The sequence below is a fragment of the Mustela lutreola genome, chromosome 10 (genome assembly GCF_030435805.1).
Source record: "Mustela lutreola isolate mMusLut2 chromosome 10, mMusLut2.pri, whole genome shotgun sequence".
Taxonomy (NCBI): Eukaryota; Metazoa; Chordata; class Mammalia; order Carnivora; family Mustelidae; genus Mustela; species Mustela lutreola.
Genome location: NC_081299.1, coordinates 29758026 through 29780837, shown reverse-complemented (window position 1 = coordinate 29780837; position 22812 = coordinate 29758026). Strand labels below are relative to the sequence as shown.

At 41.0% G+C, this 22812-nt stretch overlaps 1 protein-coding gene across 2 annotated transcripts; it reads right to left on the bottom strand.

The window, feature by feature from the left end:
- Positions 1-6403: 6403 nt before the first annotated feature.
- NDUFS5 (NADH:ubiquinone oxidoreductase subunit S5) lies at positions 6404-11820 on the bottom strand. 2 transcript variants are annotated; one of them, XM_059136962.1, is made up of 3 exons: positions 11711-11820; positions 9986-10203; positions 6404-6631 (listed from the first exon to the last, which is right to left on the bottom strand). In XM_059136962.1, exons 2-3 carry the CDS (start codon positions 10199-10201, stop codon positions 6527-6529), a joined length of 321 nt encoding a protein of 106 aa, XP_058992945.1. In that variant the 5' UTR covers positions 10202-10203; positions 11711-11820; the 3' UTR covers positions 6404-6526. The 2 variants fall into 2 exon arrangements, with proteins under 2 accessions (XP_058992945.1, XP_058992946.1); XM_059136963.1 differs by having other exon boundaries at positions 11703-11815.
- Between the last annotated feature and the right edge of the window lie 10992 nt (positions 11821-22812).

Here is a 22812-nt window from a genome sequence, read left to right as displayed (position 1 = left end):
GGGTATGGGTAGGCCTGCCATTGGTAAGGAGATATTGCAGGGTTAAGGGGAAGTCAGCTGCTGCCTTCCCCTAAATATAAATAATGTAGCTGTGCACATTCTTGGGGGTGATTACATTCTGGGACCCTGTCAGAGTTGTTGCCAAAGGTGAACTGAGAATATCTAGAAATGCAACCAACCCAAATTCTTCCCAGCTAAAATTCTGACAAGATCAAAAAGACAATATCTAGGAAGGTTGGGAGTTGGGTTAATCACAGGTGAAATAAATTTAAAGCCACAATTCAGCTCTAACCCTACTCTAAGACCATTCTGAATGATGTATCCCTCGGATGGTTAGAGAAAAGGGTTTCTATAAAACAAGTATTATATTTTATTTGTTCTTACTCTGTTTATTTCCTTTTTATTGTTTCTTTAATAAGAAACTATTCTTTTATATAAACAGTATTTAAAATACACTATCGAACTGTAAGACATGCAAAGAACTGAGAAAATACGACCCAGAGGTGCCTGGGTGATTCAGGTGGTTAAGCTTCTTCCACTCCCTCTGCACCTCCCCTTGCCTGTGGTCTCTTTCTCACTCACTCTCTCTCAAATAAATAAATAAAAACTCTTTTTAAAAAATTCTGTTTCTAATACTTAGATGTTTGATCCTAGGTAGGTTACTTCACTCTTCGAAGCTTGTTTCCTAAGATGTAAAATGACACAATTCTGATGTACTTGCTATTCAGTGGGGCCTCTTTTTATTGGAAGTGACAAAAATCCAACTGGCACTGGTTTAGGGAAAAGGGAATTTATTGGCTTATACAACTTCAAAGTCAAAGAACAGGACTAGTTTTATAAAAGTTGATGTGGAAGCTCAGGTTACCAGAGAGCAGTTTTTCTAAACGACTGTTCCTTTTCATCTACTGAATATATACCTTTATATTATGTTAGTAACATGGTTGCTTAATCAAATGAATAAAACATGTCTTTAGTACCTATAGAACTTAAACCTCCTTTGCCTTAAATCCAGAGGAAACATCATTCCTCTCTTCTAGGATTCTAAGTCTCACTCATTGGCTCCAACTGGGTCATGTGCTTGATTTGGAACATTCCTGAAAATACAGTTAAGTGAAGAAAGCAAAATACAAAAATTATGTGCATAACTTGCTACCATTTGTTTAAAAAAGGACAAGGGGGCACCTGGGTGGCTCAGGTGGTTAAGCATCTGCCTTCAGCTCAGGTCATGATCCCAGGATCCTGGGATGGAGCTCCAAATCCAGCTCCTTGCTTAGCAGGGAGCCTGCTTCTCCCTCTCCCTCTGCCTGCTACTCCCCCTACTTGTGCTCTCTCTCTCTATCAAATAAATAAATTAAAAAAAATTTTTTTAAAAGCACAAAGAAAATGTGTGTATGGGCACAGAGTTATCTCTAGGATATTCAAAATACTGGTTGCCTTTGGGTAGGGGTACTATATGACTGGGGAAGATTTTTCATTATGTATCTTTTGAATTCTGAACAATAGCAATTACCTATTCAAAAACATTAAATGAAAACGCAGCTGCCAAAGCACTCAGTGGTTTCCCTTTTGTGCTGAGTTAAGCACTCAGGGTCAAGAAGCACAGGCCAAAGGGGTCATAGTCCCACTTACCAGAGTGTAGGAAAGGAAGGGGCAAGGGGAACAATAATGCTGTTCTGAGGAAGCAAGTAACTTGCCCTCTGTTTAATCATCAGTTGCAAAGAACCTCACAGCTTTGTCCCTCCTGCCTCCCAAACTCAGTTCTGCACCAACCTAGTTGGCCCAAAAGATGCAGTCCTGGGGCGCCTGGGTGGTTCAACTGGTTAAGCATCTGATTTGACTCCAATCATGATCTCAGAGTCCTGGGATCAAGCCCTGTGCCCACGTGGCTCCCCACTCAGCAGGGAGTCTGCTTGTTCCTCTCCCTCTATCCCCTCCTCATGCTCAGTCTGTCACTCAAATAAATAAAATTTTTTTTTTTTTAAAGATTTTATTTATTTATTTGACAGAGAGAGATCACAAGTAGGAAGAGAGGCAGGCAGAGAGTGAGAGAGGGAAGCAGGCTCCCTGCTGAGCAGAGAGCCCGATGCGGGACTCGATCCCAGGACCCTCAGATCATGACCTGAGCCGAAGGCAGCGGCTTAACCCACTGAGCCACCCAGGTGCCCAAATAAATAAAATTTTAAAAATAATAAAAAAAAGATAGTCCTATATGTGCTTATTCGAACTGCTTAAAGAATAGGGGTCTTGGAGCTGGCTCCTTGCTTTCAACAGTTCATTAAAAAAAAAAAAAAAAAAAAAAAAAAAATTCTCAAAAAAGCATTACAGGGAGAACATTGACCAAGCAGACAAAAGCAAAAGGCAAGGTTGCTTACCCACAAGCTATTTACGGATATTTGATAGAAATGAAGGCTTTTGATATTCTGTAAGGACATGAAGGCAATGTTTTCCAACAAACACAATTAAGTATTCTCTGCCACTCATGTTTTACCTTCAGGTAAATACAATCTAATGGAATTTGGTTTCCTATCATTCTACAACCAAGAGCTCAGAAATAAAACATCTTTGAATGTTTTCATTCAAATAAAAGATCTTTGAATGAAAGGGCATGTACCTACTTTAAGCCTTGATCAATAATCTGTTTTCTTCTCTGGCATTTCCAATTGCCCTCTCTGATTCTCAAAAAAATATATATGCAAGGAATTCCGTTTTGGACTTAAAAAACTCAGAAAAGCTTGTGTGCACAATGAAACAACCTGACACAGGACACGCACAGCATGGGATCTTGCTGGAAGGACTCCAGGTTGTTTTTCCATTGTGACTGGTGAGTAAGTAGTTTAAGAAAATGCTGCTTGGATAAAGATTTGCCCTTTAACACAAAGAATAAGAAGGATTTTGCTCAAATGCCAAATCCCTTCCTTCCAATTTTGAGAGTACAAGGCAATGTACTTTCTCTTTTGAGGAGAATCTTATATTCGAGCCCTACAGCTGGTATTTTTTTTTTTTTAAAGATTTTATTTATTTATTTTGACAGAGATCACAAGAAGGCAGAGAGGAAGGCAGAGAGAGAGGAGGAAGCAGGCTCCCCGCTGAGCAGAAAGCCGGATGTGGGGCTTGATCCCAGAACCCTGGGATCATGACCTGAGCGGAAGGCAGAGGCTTTAACCTGCTGAGCCACCCAGGCGCCCCTACAACTGGTATTTTTAACTCAAAATGCTGCAAGACTAATAATGAACAATATAAAAAGGAGATTACAATATCAACTCTACTTAAAGTAGCATTTAAAAAAAACCCAGGGGCACTGGCTGGCTCAAATGGTAGAGCATGGGAGTCTTCATCTTGGGGCTGATAGTTCAAAACCCACACTGGGTGTAGAGATTACAAATAAATAAATAAATAAATAAACTTAGAAAAAAAACTTTAAAACAGCTGCATGTATTAAAAAACAAAAACCACCAACTTGGGAATTAACCAAGGAGATGAAAGACTTGTACAGTGAAAATTACAAAATATTGATAAAAGAAACTAAAGAAGACATAAACACAAAAAGATATCCTGTGTTCATGAATTAAGATTTAGTGTCATTGTCAATATTACCCAAAGCAAGCTACGGATTTAATACAATCCCTATCAAAATCCCAGTATTTTTTGAAAAAGAGAAAAACCCATCCTAAGATTCATACAGAATCTCAAGGGACCCTGAAGAGCCAAAATAATCCTGAAAAACAAAAACAAAGCTGGAAAACTCACTCCTCCTTCCTTAAAACTTAACTCATACGCTACAGTAATCAAAACAGTGTGGTAGTGGGAGAAAGACAGACACACAGACAGAATTGAGCAGTATCCAGAAATAAACCCTTGCATGTATGACAAAATGAATTCTGAGAAGGGTATCAGGACCATTCACTATGGAAAAGAATCTCCAATAAATGCTGGAAAAGCTGGATATCTACATGCAAAAGAACGAAGTTGGACACTTACGTAACACCAAACACAAAAACTAACTAGAAGTGGATCCAGGTCCTAAATATAAGACCTAAAACTATAAAATTGAAAAGAAAACAGGAGAAAAGCTTCCCGACACTGTATCTGAAATGATTACTTGGATACAACATCAAAAGCAACAATGAAAAACAAATTTGACTTCATAAAAAATTTAAAACTTGGTGCATCAAAAAACATTATCAGCAGAGTAAACCTACAAAATAAAAATATTTGCAAATTACATATCTGATAAGGAATCAATATCCCAAATATACAGAGAACTCCTAAAACTCAACGACAAAAAATTCAATTAAAAAGTGGGCAAAGGACTTGAATAGATACTTATCCAAAGAAGATACACAAATGACCAATAAGCACATGAAAAGATTCAACATCGCTAATCACTACAAAATGCAAAATCAAAACTACAGTGAGGGGCACCTGGGTGGCTTAGTTGGTAAAGTGTCTGCCTTTGCCTAAGGTCATGATCCCAAGGACTTGGAATCTAGACCTGAGTTGGGTACCTTGCTCAGTGGGGAGTCTGCTTCTCCCTCTCCCTCCCAACCCCTACTCGTGCTCTCTCAAATAAATATAATCTTTAAAAAAAAAAAAAGTACAGTGAGATACCACCTCGTATCTATTAGATAGCTACTAACAACAACAACAACAAAAAAACCCAGAAAATAACAAGTGTTGGCGAGGATATGGAGACTGGAACACGTGTGCTGTTGGTGGGAATGTAAAAAATGATGCAGCCACAGTGGAAAATGGCATGGCAGTCCCAATTTTATATTTATATTAAAATAAAAGCTATTCCATTTCTGGGTATATACTCAAAAAAACCTGAAAACAGAATCTTAAATAAATTATCTGTATACCCAAATTCATAGCAGTATTATTCACAAAAGCTAAAACATGGAAGCAACTGGCATGTACACCAATAGATAAATAAGCAAAATTGGTGTACACACAATGGAATATTATTCACCCTTAAAAAGGAAAGATATTCTGCAATATGCAATAAGAACCCTGAGAATAGTATGCTAAGTGAAATAAACCAGTCACAAAAAGACAAATACTGTATTATCCTACTTAGGTGAAGTGGAATAATTAAATCATAGAAAGTAGAATAGTGATTTCCAGGGGCTGTGGGGAAGGAGGATTAGGGAGTTACTGTAGGGGGAATTAAGAGCTTCTGTTTTGCAACATGAGAAGTGTTCTCAAGAAGGATGACGGTGATGGTTGTACAACAATGTGAATATACTTAGTATCAGTAACTGTATACTTAAAAGGAGTTAATACAAGGGAAAAAGTGGTTAAAATGGTAAACCTTGTGTTATCTGTATTTTACCACACGCACAAAAAAGCACTGGAAAAATTCTAAAAGATGGGGTGCCTGGGTGGCTCAGTGGGTTAAAGCCTCTGCCTTCAGCTCAGGTCATGATCCCAGGGTCCTGGGATCGAGCCCCGCATCCGGCTCTCTGCTCCCTGGGGAGTCAGCTTCCTCCTCTCTCTCTGCCTGCCTCTCTGCCTACTTGTGATCTCTGTCAAATGAATAAATAAAATCTTAAAAAAAAAATTCTAAAAGATATTTGAGGTCTTAATTGTATTCTCAACACTTATATTAATTTTTTAAGGTTCATACCTCCCTTCTACATCTGGATTTTTCTTTTAAAAGGTGCACCTGGGATTGGGTTCCTCATTGAGCTCCCTACTCAGCAGGGAGTCTGCTTATCCCTCCCCTCTGCCCTATGACTTATGTTGTCTCTCTCTGTTTCAAATAAATAAATAAATAAAATCTTAAAAACAACAACAACAAAAAATTCCTAGAGACACCTAGGTGGCTCAGTGAAGCATCTGCCTTCAGCTCAGGTCATAATCCCAGGGTCCTGGGATCGAGTCCCACATAGGGCTCCTTGCTCAGTGGGGAGCCTGCTTCTCCCTCTGCCTGCCACTCCCCCTGCTTGTGTTCTCTCTCTGATAAATGAATAAAATCTTAAAAAACAAACAAAATTCCTGAATATGTCAATTAGAAGTACTAATATGCCACTGATATAAAATAGCAAACTGAAACTATGGGATTGCTTCTTCAAAATTATCTGGGGAAGAAATTTATTAATTAAATGAAATAAAAACAAAATTAAGTTATCTGAGCATGCACAACCATTCTCTCTACTGCCTCCCCCTCCCAGCCTGAGTTGATGTTTTATAGAAGATAAACCAAAACGAAAGCAGTAGAGAATCCTGCAACTTCTTAAACAAGTTAACATACTTAAAGTACCTAGATATACTAAGTGTCATTACATGCTGCTTACTATTACCTACATGCTAATTTTTAAGGCACAGGTAAAGGCATTTTTCCAAATTTTAAAAAAAGGTTACAATCTCATTATAGAAAAGTATGATCCAAGAGAAAATAGAATAAATAGGACAGAGCAATCCTTTATTTTTAGACATTTTCACAAAGAGGTTTTCGGTAAATGAACTTTCCAGTGGAGAAGAGAGAACATGAAAATCAGCCTCCAGCCATCAGCAGCAGCTCTGCTCAGGGCCTAGGGTCCTCCTTGCCCAAGTGGTGAGGTGGAGGTGTGTACTTCCCTTCCTTTATTAGTTTATTCCGCTGCCTTCTGATCTCACTCAGACGTTTCATCTGTCAAAGGAAAGAAGTATTTAAACTAGGGGGAAATATGTATCATAAAGTTGAGGCCTAGAGAAACAGAATGAAAATTGGTTTCATGGGGAGCCTGGGTGGCTCAGTGGGTTAAAGCCTCTGCCTTCAGCTCAGGTCATGATCCCAGGGTCCTGGGATCGAGCCCCACATCCGACTCTCTGCTCAGCGGGTAGCCTGCTTCCTCCTCTTTCTCTGACTACTTGTGATCTCTGTCTGTCAAATAAATAAATAAAATCTTAAAAAAAAAAAAAAATATTGGTTTCATTTTTAAACTATGGAAGCTTGTCATCCTAGAGGTCCTCTGAGATGAAATCTTTCTTTAAAGAAGTAACTTGAAATCACTTCCCACACCTTTTAACAAATTTCTGGTATGCATAATAATACGTCCTTTAAAAATAGTAACTAAAATGTTCCTGTTATATATAGGAATACAGGTATTTACAGAAACCATAACAAAACATAGATCAAAAACCTTTAAGGGGCGTAGTTGTGCATACTTAAAATCTTTATACAATATTAAGGTGGTCTCACAGCTGATACAATCCTGATCTCTCTATGTGTAACTGGCACTGCTGCTGGTGACTGTTCACTGGGTATGAAGGAAGCAGAAATAACCAATATAAGGTTTCCCTTTATCACACCGAAATAAAGACCTGGTATGTGATCAGCCACTAGCCACTACTGAGCCCTGAGTTCTGCCTCTTCCTCTCAGTAGGACGCTGGTTGTCTCCCAAACAATGAGAGCCATGCTGTATGAGATTGTGGGAAAGCTGTAATTCCCATGGATTCTGTGAAACAGATAATATACCCCTTAATCCTGACTGCATCATTCCTCTGCCCCAAACCCAATGGCTTCCCATCTTACTGAGAAAAAAAGCTGAATCCCTCTTTGTAACAACTTAGAGGCCTACCTCTGACTTTACATCTTGTTCCCCCCTCCACCCCGCCCGCACTCTGGCCTACATCTTAATACTTTCCCTCATTTTCTCTCTTCTAGCTTGGTTACCTTTTCACTTGCTCTTTCCTCTAACCAGAACATTCTTATTCCCATCCACGTGGCACACTTTAAGTCTCTGCTCAAACACCTTCTAGTGCTGAGCTCTTCTCTGACCACTCTATTTAAAAGAAAAAGAGCATCCACTTAGCTCCCACACGCAGTGCTTTCTATCTTTATTTTCTCTGCTGCACTAACACCTAACACACTATTTTAACTTGTTTGTTAATTCTGACACCCCTTACCCAAATATAAGCTCCATTAGGGTAGAGACATTTTGCTGTTTTCTTACTGTATATCCCTTGCACCTACAAAATAAATACATTTTTTTTTTTGATGAATAAGTTTCCACAAAGGCATGAAAAGTTAGTATATTCAGTAAAATATCCCATGTTGTAGTCTTGCTCCAAGTTTTTTAAAATTCTAGGAAAGCATCTCCCAGGATTATTGTGTGAAATAATTCCACTATTACAAGCTAAGAACTTAGAACAGTGCTTGATTCTAATTCCCTGACTCACTAGCTAGCTAGTCATTCAGTGTGATGGCTAAAACAGAAACAGACCTATTTACAAATTCACAGGATGAGAAAGTGACTTGAGAGCAACTCTTGGATATCTCCAGATAAGAAAACTAAGACCAAAAAAGAGAAGTGACTTGCCCAAAGTCACAAAACCAGTGGTGGCAGAACCAACAACAAAACCCAGCTCTCTGAGAGCACCCGGCTGGCTCAGTAGATGGAGCGTGTGACTCTTTATCTCCAGGTTGTGGGTTCGAGCCCCATATTGGGTAGAGTTTACTTAGAAATAAAATCTTAAAAAAAAATTAAAAACAAACAAACAAACAAACCCACCCAACAACAAAACCAACCCTCCGAACTCCCAATCCAATGTTCTTTCTACCTCTCCACACTGCCTCCTTTTGGTGTAAATTTTCCAGGAAGAGTAGTCTTAATCTGAGTAATAAGTAACCAGGGCCCACAAGAAGACAAATTAAGACATACTGTGACCTATCCCTCAGTAATACTTCAATATTACTCACTTAAAGATCAATGCTCCTGCAGAGATCAATACAAAATTATTACCTGATACCCTCTAATTTCTTCCAAGTTTGGTTTCACTTTACCCAAATGCCAATAGCAAATGTTAAAAGATAGGAAATTTTTAAAAAATTTTTCTTAAGATTTTATTTATTTATTTGACAGAGAGAGATCACAAGTACACAGCGAGGCAGGCAGAGAAAGAAGGGGAAGCAGGCTCCCTGCTGAGCAGAGAGCCCGAAGTGGGGCTCCATCTCAGGACCCTGAGATCAAGACCTGAGCCAAAGGCAGAGGCTTAACTCACTGAGCCACCCAGGTACCCCAGGAAATTAAAAATTTTTGATACAAAGAACTGTGATAAATTTAACTAAAAATCTAAATTGCCTTCCTGAACTTCAAGAAGTTGGGAGTAATAAAAACATTTCTATTTGTTATATCTGGAGCAGAGAAATAGGCAAAACAACAGCCCATACCCAAAGATTTCTTCTCTAAGGGAGAATACAGCCCACATGTTATACAACTCATTCAACTCTTGAGGAAAGACATCACCCCCTTAATATCCTTTTTCCCCCTGCCTCTTTGATCAGGCTCACCTAAAGCAATCTCATTAACACCTCCATCTTTCCCAGAGTAGAAATTAATCCAAAGATTGTTATACCAGGTTCAATGTAATAGATTTGCAGGGTTTTAACCTCTTCTCCACTGAGGGTTCAATGAACTTGGAACATTTTCATGCAGAGATGTTCAAGGACCAACATCCAAAGCTGGTTGGTAACTTCTTCTTTACAGCCTACTGCTAAAAAGGGAATACACATGGGACGCCTGGGTGGCTCAGTTGGTTGGACGACTGCCTTCGGCTCAGGTCATGATCCTGGAGTCCCGGGATCGAGTCCCGCATCGGACTCCCAGCTCCATGGGGAGTCTGCTTCTCTCTCTGACCTTCTCCTTGTTCATGCTCTCTCTGTCTCTCTCTCAAGTAAATAAAAATAAATAAATAAATAAATAAATAAAAAGGGAATACACACACATGGGATTTCTAATCTGGTGGCTATAGCAGGGTACAATGCTAAGGAAAATATGTCAGAAGATGAGAAAGAACACTGAGGAACAATAGACCCTCCTCAGATCTGAAGGCATTTAACTTCCTCAACATGCTTGCTACCTATATACAGAAAATGTTTCACCACAAAAGTTTTGCCAATTTGCACTGGGCAAGCCACTGCCAATAACCAATTAAAAATACTTAAAAGCAGCCCTAAAAAAACAAGAAAATTATTCAGCTCCCGTCTCCATCACTCCTCACCGTTTTCTGCCGAAGCAGACATTCTACGAAATCATCCAATTCTATCTTGCACTCTTTCGCTGCACGGGTAGCACCGATTCCATGCGCACATTCTATCCATTCTTTTTCAAAAGCATGGCATCGAGCTGGAATCTTGTGAGGCTGCTCAGCACTCTGGATTGTCATCCACTGATCTAAGTCAATGCCCAGCCTTTTCTGCACATCAAAGAAAGGCATGGCTGAAATGGAAAATAAAAAAAGAAATAATGCCACAACAGTGCAATCAAATGAGAAACTTCTAAGAAAAATGAGATAGTTAATTTTAAGTATTCCTCTAGAAAGATATTTTATGCTATTCTCCCAATATATTCTCATTTTTTCATTTGACAGGTTCCTCCAGTTTCTGGTAGATTAGCAATATCTGTGTTTTCACAAATCCGGGGGGTGGGGGGAACCCATGAGAACTAAAAAACAATACGTAAAAATCATCTCTGTATTAATAAGGTCATTTTTTAAATAAGATAATTTTAATCAAAAGTCAGTCTTTATGTTTTGACTCAATAATCCCAATTCTTTGAGATAGACCTGAAGAAATAACTGAAAAGAACAAAAAAGCACAAGCACAAAAACATTTTACATTTTTCTCTTTGTATCAATTCAGATGACACTTCTGTTGTGAAACTATCCTGAATCTGGTGTCCCTCCTCTGTGTTCACACAGCATCTGAACTTCTCACAGAAGTACTCTGCATGGATTATTAACCTGAATGTCTCCATTACTGAACAATGACTGCTGTGGGGACATGGCAGGTAGGGGGCTCAGTAACTGTTAGGGGAAAAAAAAATTTCAAACAACTTAAGTGTGCAACAATAAGGAAATGGATAATTTAGGTAACCGCCTAGTAGAATACGACAGACATTAGGAAAAACAAATAATATATTTGGTACGTGCATTTTAATGTTAAACCAAAAAAAAAAAAAAAAAGGTCTACAGTGTCAAAGAAGAGACTGGAAGGAAACACAAAAAATGTCAGGGAAGTCATGTATGAGCGGTAGATTTACAGGTGAACTTAATTTTTATATTTTCTACCCATTCTTTCTTTTACTGAGTAATAACGTTCCAGGCACTGGAATGAGAGGAAAGCAGCAGATGCAACGAAAGCACTAGAATGGGGACACACACACGCAAGGAAACGGGAAACCAACGGACAAGAAGGTATGGCTCGAAGAAGTAAGCACCAACTCTGCCCAGGAGACTTGAAAATGCCTTTAAGATGGGTTGAGTTTGCCAAGTTAAGGTCAGTGGGCAGAGTACTCCACTAAAGCACAGCACAAATGACAACCGGCGGTACTGGGTATGTCTGCGGGACGCCGAGCAACCAGACGTGGCTGGAGCGTACAGCGCATGTCGTGAAGAACGAAAGGAGCTGGAGGTTGGCGGCGCCGCAATCACTCAGCGCCTTGATAGATCAGGTGGGTGGACCTCTGATTAAGGAACAGAAAGCCAAAGCATTACTCCGGCAAAAAGCTAAATTAATCTGGACAGAGAGCCGAGAAAGGCGCGGTCTACAGGCTTCATGGCACTGGCTGAAGCGCAGAAGGCCTGGGAATGCACAAAACATGCCCAGAGTTCGGGCCCGGAAATTCGGACACTCTTGAAAACAAGAGAAAATTCGTTAAAGAAATCTTGGAAGGAAACTCCTTAAGCTAAACTGCCCGCAGACAAACGCAGCCCCTACCGTCGCACCGGTATGCCCTTGTCCCTTCGATGACTGCCGCTCCCGGTTGATCTGCGAGCGCCGCAGAGACCTGCCGCAAAGGACGCCCGCATCGCGACGCTTGCAGTGCGACGCTTGCGGCGCGACGTGAGTCCAGACCTTCCCTCCGCGGTCGCGCCCGGAAACCATAGAAACCAAGCCCTTCGGTCTGCGCCTGCGCAGCCGTCAGCGGCAGCTACTGAAGGTACGGGCTTGTAAATAAACTGATCTTTTGGTGACTCCGTTAGACGGGGCCCGGGGGGTAGTTCCTACTATCTGCTCGCTTGGTGCCTAGCATTCTCACTACAGTTCGGATTGGTGAGGGGCTTGAGCCAGGCCACAAGAGAAAAAGTAGTGCCTACCCCACCTCCACCCCTTGCCAGTACTAGTTGATTGAGCTCATGGGCTGTGGTGGGTTCAAATTCTGGCTCCGCCACTTCGGTGTGACCCTGAGAATGTGTTTTAACCTCACTATGCCTCAGTTTTCTCATTTTAAGTACCTGCAGTGTAGGGTTGCTTTGGGGATTAAAAGAGGTAAGTGTAAAACACCGAGGCTGTTCCTGGCACGTGGAAAGCTCCCCAGGGCAACCACAGTTCGTTGATACTTCAACTTCTAAACTTTTCAGATTCGAGAAAGTCAACAGAGACCATGCCGCTCCTGTTTCAGAACATCCACGGGCTCTCTTTAAGAGACTTCAGAAGGGCCTCCGATGTGGCATCTGTGATATACACGGGGAGTGAGGGAAGAAAATACTCAAATACTTACATTTTTTAATCTTATCTTTTAAAAATTTCTATGTTTAAATGCTTTTTTTATTCAGTAAACTTTGCACCCGACATAGGATTCAAACTCACGACTGTGAGATCAAGAGTTGCAATCCTGCAGTTATTGAGGCACCCAGTTGCCCCTTTAATTTCCATCTTTTGGTGTAAATGTTTATGAAATATGTAATGTTATTGCAATTGTACATATAAGTAATTTATTAAAAAATATGTGAGGTTTGGGCTTAAAAATTATTCTTTTAAATGATGTGCTCTCAGAAACGTTTATAGAAGTCAAGTCTTCTAGCCTTCCCAGCCTCATTGTCCAAAATTCTCTGCTTACATCTTCCCCATCCAAGAGCTTGTTGTTCCATTGTATTCTTGGAAAAGTCCTGCCAGCCAGTCTCTGATTTTTTTTTCCCCTTTCCCCTAGAAGGACACCATTTTCACCCTATCTCCATTTCTATGTGTCAAATTCTTACTCTGCTGCAGGACTTTTGTATAAGTTTTTCCCTTGGATGCTTGGAGGCATCCAAGCCCTAGGATCACCAACTCTGGAGAGAATTCCTAAGGTCCCACAGCTTAACTGGTTTTCTTTTAAGCATTCCAATTCTTCCTCTGCTCCCCCCAGCCCATCAGATCTATAACTCCCAACTGGAATCAGAGTTTCAATTCAGCTAGAATTTCCTGAACACCTAATGCATGTTCAGCAGAGTACTGGAAGTTTATGGGATTGGTAATTCATGGGTCTTGTGCACAAAATAGTAGAGGTAGTAACAAGATATTGAATGCCAACTCCTTCAGTACCTTCAATATCTTCCACTTTCTTGTTTAAATTGGTGATATCATCCACCCAGTCATTCAGGCAGGAAACTCTGAAGTTGTGTTTCGCCTTTTCCTCATTTTTTATCCATCCTTTAATTACTGGCCACGTTCTCTCAAATATTCTTTAAACAGGTTTCTAATTCATTTCTTCCACTCTGCCTCAGAGCTCCTCACTTTATTCTGTTTTTCACTGAATAATGTTTCTAAAATACTAATTTCATTGTATCATTCCTCAGATACCAAGCAGGATGGATTAGTACAAAGAAGGGAGACTCAAAAGCAAATCAGAGTTCACTAAAGGAAACAAAAACATGCACCATAATAAATAGCAGCTGGTATTTGGCCTCAGTTTGACTGATGGAAGGAGTCATGTGGAATGTGACAAACAGGGGAGGATATGTCCTGTCTGAAGGCAGCGGCAGCTACTCGGCTGCATCCTGTAGTTATTAAGAAAATCAGGGCCCTCAAATTGTCAAATCACCTAAGTTTTTCAAGAGAAGCCAGAAATCTTATGTTACTGTTTAAATGTGAAACCTGCTACTTTTAAAATGCAGAATGAGTAATTTTTTTTTTTTTTCAAGTGCTGGCCCAACAAAACCCACATTGGAAATGTATTTTGATGTGCCAGATTTCAACCCTTGGATAGAGGGAAATCTGAAGGTAGGGAAAGGAATGTACTCTGATGGCTTTTTACGTCCAGCGTTGATCCCTTCTTACCCACTCTTCTCACTGCTGCCAGTTTCTTTTCTAAAACTTAAAATGGATCATTCAAAAAAGAATTAATTAAAAAATAAAATAATAAACTAAAAAAAACCACCAAAATATCTCCTGAGCTCTTATCATATGTCATGGCCCTTGTTGAGCCCTTTGGACTAGGACACAGAATGCTGTAGCAAGTGATAGCAGAAATATGAACAAACAAGGGAGAACACAAAGGACAGGGTTATTCATACTGCTTCGGTTGTGTGTCAGGTGTCAGTGTATTCACGAAAAGGTTAAATTTTCGGGTTTGGCATTCAAGACCCCTCATTCAAGATCTGACTTCTTCCTATTCCTAAATCCTCGGATATAATTGCTTACCGAGCCTCCTCGTGTTCTCGGCCATCTAGAATTGCTCTTCCAAACTTTGGAGGAATCGTTTCTTTTCCCTGTAATGTCCCAACCTGCTTGCCGCCACCTTCCTACGGTCTCTCAAGCGAATGCCTAATCCGTCCAGACCGTTTTCTGGTGAAAGCTTCCCAAATTCCTTAGGCATTTACTACGCCTTTCTTGAAATCCCGCCAGCCTTGTAGACTTCTATTGTAGATGCTGTTCACTGTTGACATACCGGTCCCCTCCACCGGAAGGTGCAGACAACCCCGTGTCCTCATGGTATGAAGGAATGTCGGTGACCCGTCTTCCCGTACTGCAAATATTGGAGAACTACAACTCCCAGAATTCCCAGGCCAGAACTGTTTCTGCGCCGTTGCCATAGTGAGCACGCGCCCTCTAGGATTCTTGCGGTTTACGTTACGAGAGACTGGTTCCAGACCTTAAGGGTGTGTTGCCGTGCTCCATTAAACGCCCTTAGTTTACGTTGCGTTTACCTTGCTCTGCAGATTCTCTGCTTCGGGACTTGACGCGCAGAAGCAAGCCCGAGCTGTCGTGTTCTCCATTTTGTATGCGGGAATCCGAGGCGCGGAGACCGAGTGGAAATCGACGATGCGTTCGCCGCGATTTGTTCTAAGCAAGCAGAGCCTTGCTCCCAGCTTCAGCGCGTGAGAATGGCCTGATGACTTAATTTAAGCCCCCCATTCCTACCCCTGGAAACGCCTCAGCCTTTCTGTGTGAGCAAAGGCTGTGGACGGTGTCCAGCCTTCTAGAAACACCCTCGGTCTCCATTCACAGGACTTCTGTCCTTGACCTGAAGGTCCCCTCATGTTTACAGACCTTACTCAGTTATAACCCAAGGTAAAGCTTTAACACCACCCTTCAGTAGTTAGGCTGTCTGCATAGTTTAACACATGGGGGACTTTGCAGCCCTGTATCCTACCAAGGCTACAGAGTTGAGTCCTAGCACATTTGGGGAAGACAGTTTGGAAACTTACCCCCGCCCTCACACCCAAGCCCCCAGATACAAGACACATTAAAAAAAAAAAAAAAAAAAAAGCCAATAAGCAAAGTAATCTTAAAAAGATAATAATGGGGCCCAAGGCCAAGGCACCTGGTGGGCTCAGTCGGTAGAGCATGTGACTGTTGATGGGGGTCCTGAGTTCGAGCCCCGTGTTGAATGTAGAGATTACTAGAAAAAAAAAATTTTTTTTTTATTTTTTTTATTTTTTTTTTTATTTTTTTTTTTTTTTTTAAAGATTTTATTTATTTATTTGTCAGGGATAGAGGGAGAGAGAGCGAGCGAGCACAGGCAGACAGAGAGGCAGGCAGAGGCAGAGGGAGAAGCAGGCTCCCTGCCGAGCAAGGAGCCCGATGTGGGACTCGATCCCAGGACGCTGGGATCATGACCTGAGCCGAAGGCAGCTGCTTAATCAACTGAGCCACCCAGGCGTCCCAAAATTTTTTTTTTAAATGGGTGCAAACGCCTGGAATATATTGGAAGCCGGGATGATCACTTAAACTAGGAAAGAATGCCGACTGGAGTGAAGATACCAAGTTTAAGATGCAACAGAACCAGGAACTAAAGCAGCATAACTCAAGTGGGAATCTGTGCCAGGTTCATGGTGGTACGTAGGGGTAACTTGGTGCTGGTAAACATTCCATCCCTAGAATTAACTCCCCCAATTCTGACTTTAATTAGGCTTCTGAAATGGTATGTATGATTATATGAAGAGAAAACAGTTAAGGCCAATGGGGTAGGCTAACACACTTGACATATTTCCCATTGTAAATTTATGCACTGGAGGGGTGCCTGGCTGGTTCAGGTTCTGAGGGTCATGAGTTCAAGCCTCTCCTTGGGCATAGAGCCTACTTAGAAATGAAAACACACACACACACACACACACACACACACACACTGGAGTCTGGTTTTATAGACCAATATAGCTATATTAGTGAATCAGCCTTCCTGTGTACAGATCAGGGTGATTAACCTATCTGGGGGGAAACTGCCAAGGCAGCTGAGTAGCCTTCCCCAGGAAGCACCCTGGTCTCCCTGTCCAGATGCACAGAACACTTAACAAAGCAAGTTTTATCCGTTTCTGCCCATAGACTGTGAGCTTTTCTAGGGTAAGGACCACATTTCCCTTAACCCTAGCTACAGAGAGACAACCTGTGGAAGGCTTAAAATTATTTTATCTCGAAGTTAAGGGAGAGTTTCAGGTAGTCCACTGACTGGAAAAGGGAAGGAGTAGCTACATAATTCATTTAGTCATTCATCATTTAAGAGGCTAGAATAGAGAGGGACCTGACTGGCTCAGTGGACAGAGCATGATCTCGGGATTGTGAGTTCAAGCCCCACTTTAGGTGAAGATTACTTAAAAATTTTTAAAAACCTAAAAAAAGAAAAAAAAAGCCAAGGTGCTACTAATGGCTCAGTATAACGGAAGAGTCATGTAACACATAAACGCATTAGATAAAATGAAGCACTGTGTAAGAGTATGTCTCCTTAGGTCTTTCTCACAGTCCAGTTAAGGCATCTAGTTACTCATCCATTTTATTTTCTTTGAACACCTTTAAATCTTGGATTTAACTTGTTTTACTAGTTTACCTGTCTTGCCTCCTAAGAAAGGAAGCGTAAGAGCAGGGTTCTTTTCTGTCCAACTCATGGATACATTCTGGTGCCCGGAACAGTGCTTAGCAAATAGTAGGTGCTCAATTAATATTTATCAAACAAGGGGTGCGGGGTGGCTTGGTCGCTTAAGTGTATGCCTTTGATTCAGGTTGTGATCCTGGGATACTGGGATCGAGTCCCACATTGGGCTCCCTGCTCATCAGGGAGTCTGCTACTCCCTCTGCCTTTTCCCTCTGCTCATGCTTGCTTTCATTCTCAAATAAGTAAGTCTTTAAAAAAATATATGTATCAAATGGACAGGTAACTCTGCCTGTTAGAGAGCAGGGAGGGGGCAAAGGAGCAGAAAGACCACTGCCCCTTGAGCAGACAACAGAGCTTTATTTTTATTTTTTTTCAAAGATTTATTTATTTATTTATTTGTCAGAGAGAGAGAGCGAGCGAGAGTGAGCACAGGCAGATAGAGTGGAAGGCAGAGTCAGAGGGAGAAGCAGGTTCCCCGTGGAGCAAGGAGCCCGATGCGGGACTCGATCCCAGGACGCTGGGATCATGACCTGAGTTGAAGGCAGCTGCTTAACCAACTGAGCCACCCAGGCGTCCCGACAACAGAGCTTTTGACAGACTGAGTTGGTGGTGAGGACAGTTTGAGGGCAATTTCTCAATAATTCATGCAAGAACTAACCAGAGCTAAGTTTAGGTAGACTTTAGAGAATCTATGCAAACAAAACTCAGAGCAGCAGCAGCTGTGGAACTGAGCTAGGTTAGTTAAGTGAAGGGCAAAGACAAGCCAAACCAAAAGAAAAAGGGTCTTTCAAAGTGTGTCTATCTTTCAAAGTGTGTCTATATAAAGAGGGAAGATGAACCCAGGCAAAGCCAGAGCCAGGTTTAATCATCCTCCCCAATCAATGTACAGGCCTCTGTTATCTCTGATGGGACCAAAAGGAGACTCCTTAACTGGTCAACCTGCTGTCTAGTTTGGTATTAGCCCTTCTGTCTGGTACTTACCCTGAATTAGTTTCCCCCCAATTCCCCAGATTTCTACAGAATAATAGCTACATGTCTAGTAGTCAAAACCTTCATTATCTAGCCCCTACCACCTAACTTCAAGCTTCTCCCAGGATCTACAAGATTTCATACTCTGGCTAAACAAGAATGTCCTCACTACATACCATCGTGATTTTCCACCACCCAGTCTTTGGACATTTCAAGCTCCAATTCTTTTTTTTTTTTTTTTTAAGATTTTATTTGAAAGAAAGAGAGCTCGGGTCACAGAGCTCAATCCCAGACCCTGGCTGGAATCAGGACCTGAGCCAAAGGCAGTCACTTAAGCAACTAAACCAACCACCCAGGTGCACCACCAGTTCCTACTGTTGCCTGAGTCTTACTTATTCTTTGCTCCAACTGTTGTCTCCCCAAACGAAAACTTCCTGGTCACTGCTACTAAGAACCATCTCTTCTTTTCCTTGGGCCATTATCTGTACCATTAATGTAACATTTAGCAACTTTGACCTGACCTGCTAATGTTCCTTGAACATCCTTTTCAGGGCTCAAGGTCCAAATGCCTAAGTATATTTATGTATGTTAATTCCAAGTCAGGTAGGTACTGGGGATATAAGACGGACTAGGGCTACTTATAAAACTTATCAGGCTAGGGGGTGCCTGGGTTGGTTAAGTCTCTGACTCTTGATTTCAGCTCAGGTTGTGATCCAACCTTGTGTCAAGCTCCAGCTCAGTGGGGAGTCTGCTAGAGCCTCTCGCCCCCGCCACTCCTCCCACTCACTCTAAAATAATGTTTAAAAAAACCTTGGCCTTTATAAACTCAAATATCTGCCCTCCACAAATAAAGAACTCAGAAGACACCAAGTAAGAAGCTTGCCAAATATTTGGAAAAACATTCAAATCCAACATAAACAGGATGGTCTCTACTTATCTCCTACTAACATGAAGGCATGTTGGGTACCACACCAGGTGAAGCACCTTCACTGAAGCTGATGAGACCAAAAACACACTGGAATGTGCACCTCTTAAAAACTGAGCATGAGGAGGTTTGGATCACCCTGTTGCTAAAGTCAACTAAAAAGTAGTTGAAATATAAAATTATTTTCTTAATAAAAAGGCTAACTGGGTGATAAGGAATTACTGAAATAAAATCTGAGAATCCAGACAGCCTAGAACTCAAAGCTGTGATGTTAAGGCATTTGCCAATTTGGAAGCCCCTGGATGCCTGCAGCGAAGGATTCAGAAGCCTCATGGACTGAAGAGGACAAAAATCAAAATCTAAGGCCAGCTAAAGGTGGGAACCCCCATCTTAGGCTCCTTAAACTGGGATTCCTAAGTATTACACTTTTAAGATATGGGTGAAACACAATTAAGCCATTCTTCACATAGACTTGAGAACTGGTTGTGTGCCATCTGAAAGATCTAGGGAAACTCCAGCCTTCAATATGAATTACGGGTTAGTAATATCCCCAGCACAGGCAACCAGAAATCCTTCTAGAGGTAGATGCTTCATCCCTGTCCTGTTTATTCCTACAATTACTTGTTCAAATGTATCCAGCTCACAGATACCCTGGCACATAAAGAGACAACAGACTATAAGCAACAATCAGTAAAAACAAGAGACCCAGGAAGACTTCAGGTGCTTAAATTTTAAACAAATTTAGGTAATCTTCACAATGAAGTGTTAATTATCTTCCAGTATCATTTGGGGTTGAATAGCTAAGATTTTTCCCTAGAGAAACTTGCTTCTTTCTTCCTGAAAGTATCAACATTATTCAAATTAAACTGTAGCTGTGGACTATACCACTCTCTAAAGCCATTTTTAAGGAAAACAATCACCCAGGAAGCAGTCAAATCACTGTTTCTTAAGAACAATACTTAACGTTTTTCTGATAAACATAAAATCCTTACACCCATTTTTGTATTTAAAATTTCAAACTTAAATGTACCAAAAATAAGTCATTCTAATCACCCACCTCCCAAGCATGTTCCCTGATCCTATCCTTGAGAATCATTGCTCTGAAAACTTCATTGACTTTTTCTGTAAAATATTCACTTTGACAATCAATTGGTTTTCATTTGTAAGCATTTTTTTAATCATGCGTCACCCAAGGTGTAACTCCCCTAGAAATGACAAATTAACATTTTTTAAAAAAGATTTTATTTATTTGATAGAGAGAGAGATCACAAGTAGGCAGAGAGGCAGCAGAGAGAGAGGGGAGGAAGCAGGCTCCCGGCAGAACAGAGCCTGACACGGGGCTCCATCCCAGGACCCTGGGATCATGACCTGAGCCGAAGGCAGAGGCTTTAACCCACTGAGCCACCCAGGCGCCCTGACAAATTAACATTCTTGTCCACCAATCCACGATGTACTGAGTTTGCCTGTTTGTGAGTTTTTGTATGTTTATCAATGCTGCAGGGCCAGGGCGCACAAACTTTTGTGGGAAGGGCCAGAGTATTTTCAACTCGGTGGCCCATACTACCTGTTTCTGGAGTTGCCAACTGTGAAGCAGCCACAGACACAAACAAATAGCTGTGGCAGTGTTTCAATAGAACTTTATTTACAAAACCAGGCCTTAATTTGCTGACCCCCGCTATAGTGAATAACAAAATACAGGTTCACTGAAAGGCATTACTGAATTCATTGGTTATTCATCTTTTATTATTTTCTTAGTCGAACACTTAAAAGTACAAATTCTAATTAGAGAACGTGAGATTTTGATGTTAACAAAGGGGTATTCATACTGGAAAGTTGAGAAATGCTGCTGCAGAAAGGAACGCTTTGGTCTTCAGATCTAATGAAGACCACTGTGAAAAAACCTGCTATAGAACAGTGTCAAATGTGTACTTTATGTCTCAGGCTGTGCTACTTTATGTGGGCTAATCTTGCACTTGAAAACAAAACCCAGTGATGTACATACAATTAACCCTCATTTTACAGACAAGAAAATTATGGCTCACAAATTTCAGTATCTGGGCAAGGCTCACGTAGCAATTAAACTCTGGGGCTACACACATCCAAAGGCCATTCCTTTAACTACTACACAGCCAACCCATCCTCCCTGGCGGGCAGAGAAGATTGACCATGTGTAAGAGGCTGGCCAAATTCTTACATTTCTTGATGTTGTTCTTGTGGAGCTCTTAACAATTATCTGCCTCAGAAACTTTGATTTCCCCTATACTCCTCTGACCTAAGCATGAATACCTAACTCCTTTCACTCCCCTTAAGATTTTACCAAAAGAGGATAATATTACTTAAACAAAAAATTAAAACTAAGATGGTAGATATAGCTGTTCTAAGACCACAGGTCCTGGCCTATCCTTATGGGTTTCTGCAGGTTGACTACTTCTCTGGGTTTTGACCTACCTCCATGGAACAAAGACAATTCCCAACCTGGGAATGCCCCTAAGTTTGAGCTCTAGAAATCAAGGGAAAACTCCTTTTGTAGTCTAAGACCTACATTATAGGTCCCCATTTTCTGTCCTACGAACTGTCTCTTCTCCAGATAAAACACTAAACAAAAACATGTCTAGTACCTTTTGAGGAAGATTCCAAAACCCAGCCGTGGTGGTGTGTGTGTGGTCTTATTTACCCTATGGCCCCAAAGGGCAACTATATCATAACAGCCTAACAACACCAGGTACAGTAACAGAGTGTCTATCATTTCCCTTACAGAAACCTACTCTACCTCCCAGCCAGAAGCCATTTAGTAGGAATGGGGCTGACATCTGCCCCACGTCACACTGATTCTATAACAAGACATCAGTGCAGCAGCAGTCCCCATTCCTGACCCCTCCTTCAGGACTTCTGATAGCCCCCACAGCAGTCCTTCCTTGTTTTGGTGTGATTATCCCATTGTAAGGCCACTCCCATGACATCCACGGCTAGATCCTCTTACAGGAACAAGTGACTACCCTGGAGAAGGAAGAGATGAAACAAACTACCCTTCAAATATGAAATGAAATAATTCTTTAATATTTAAAGATCACTGATGGGCTTTTTAAAAAGTCTATAAATCTTAAATGTAATGTTTTACCGGGGAAATGGTTATAGCAGCCTCACATATATTATTTGAATTAATAAACATTATCACAGTATTAAGAAGGCAAGGTAAACAAATAGCTTAAGTATTTTATTTGTTTGCAACTAAGCTTGTTAACACTATATAATGAAAATGTACAAAGAATAATGTTGCAGTTTTTGGTTAGATTTAAGTCAAAGACATTCATTAATAAGGAATCTTCGAATATGAATATTCCAGAATTTCTCTAAGCCATCTGATCAGAACAACTGTCTCTGAATATTACCTTACTTTGGAAGGTACTGGCATACACTTGAATTAAACTCAGAATTTTTCAAAATAAGCCCTAATTAATAAAACTATTCTATATTCAAACTAAAACAATTTTAATAGAACTTTCCTTTCCAGAAACAATAATAAAGGAAACAAGGCATTTTGTAAAATGTGGTCCTGAACAAGTCACAGTAAAAAATAAATGTATACTTAACTTCCACCTCCTCAAAACAGAGGCTACTTTCTGTTCCACAGCCTTGGAACAAGGTGAAGAACAGTCTGTAAGCAACTTTGGGCAGGGGGTTGCCAAAACAAAGCTCAAGCAGTTGAACATGGTCACTTCTTAAAAAGAATTTGGGGGAGCCCGACCAAAGGATCCAAATTCTGCTTTTAATAACCGATAAAAGGCGAAGTGGCTCCTCCCAAGTAGCAGTGCCACCAGGGGCTGGCCCAGCCCCACGCTCACCTGTGTTGTGCTCCCAAGCAAACC

What these genes read in the sequence shown, in the direction of transcription:
- NDUFS5 (XM_059136962.1), bottom strand. Translation starts at nt 10,201, where the DNA reads ATGCCTTTCTTTGATGTGCAGAAAAGGCTGGGCATTGACTTAGATCAG. An exon ending in GTCTGCTTCGGCAGAAAACG is followed by an intron (nt 6,632 to 9,985) that starts GTGAGGAGTGAT and finishes TTCCTTTGACAG; the next exon opens with ATGAAACGTCTGAGTGAGAT.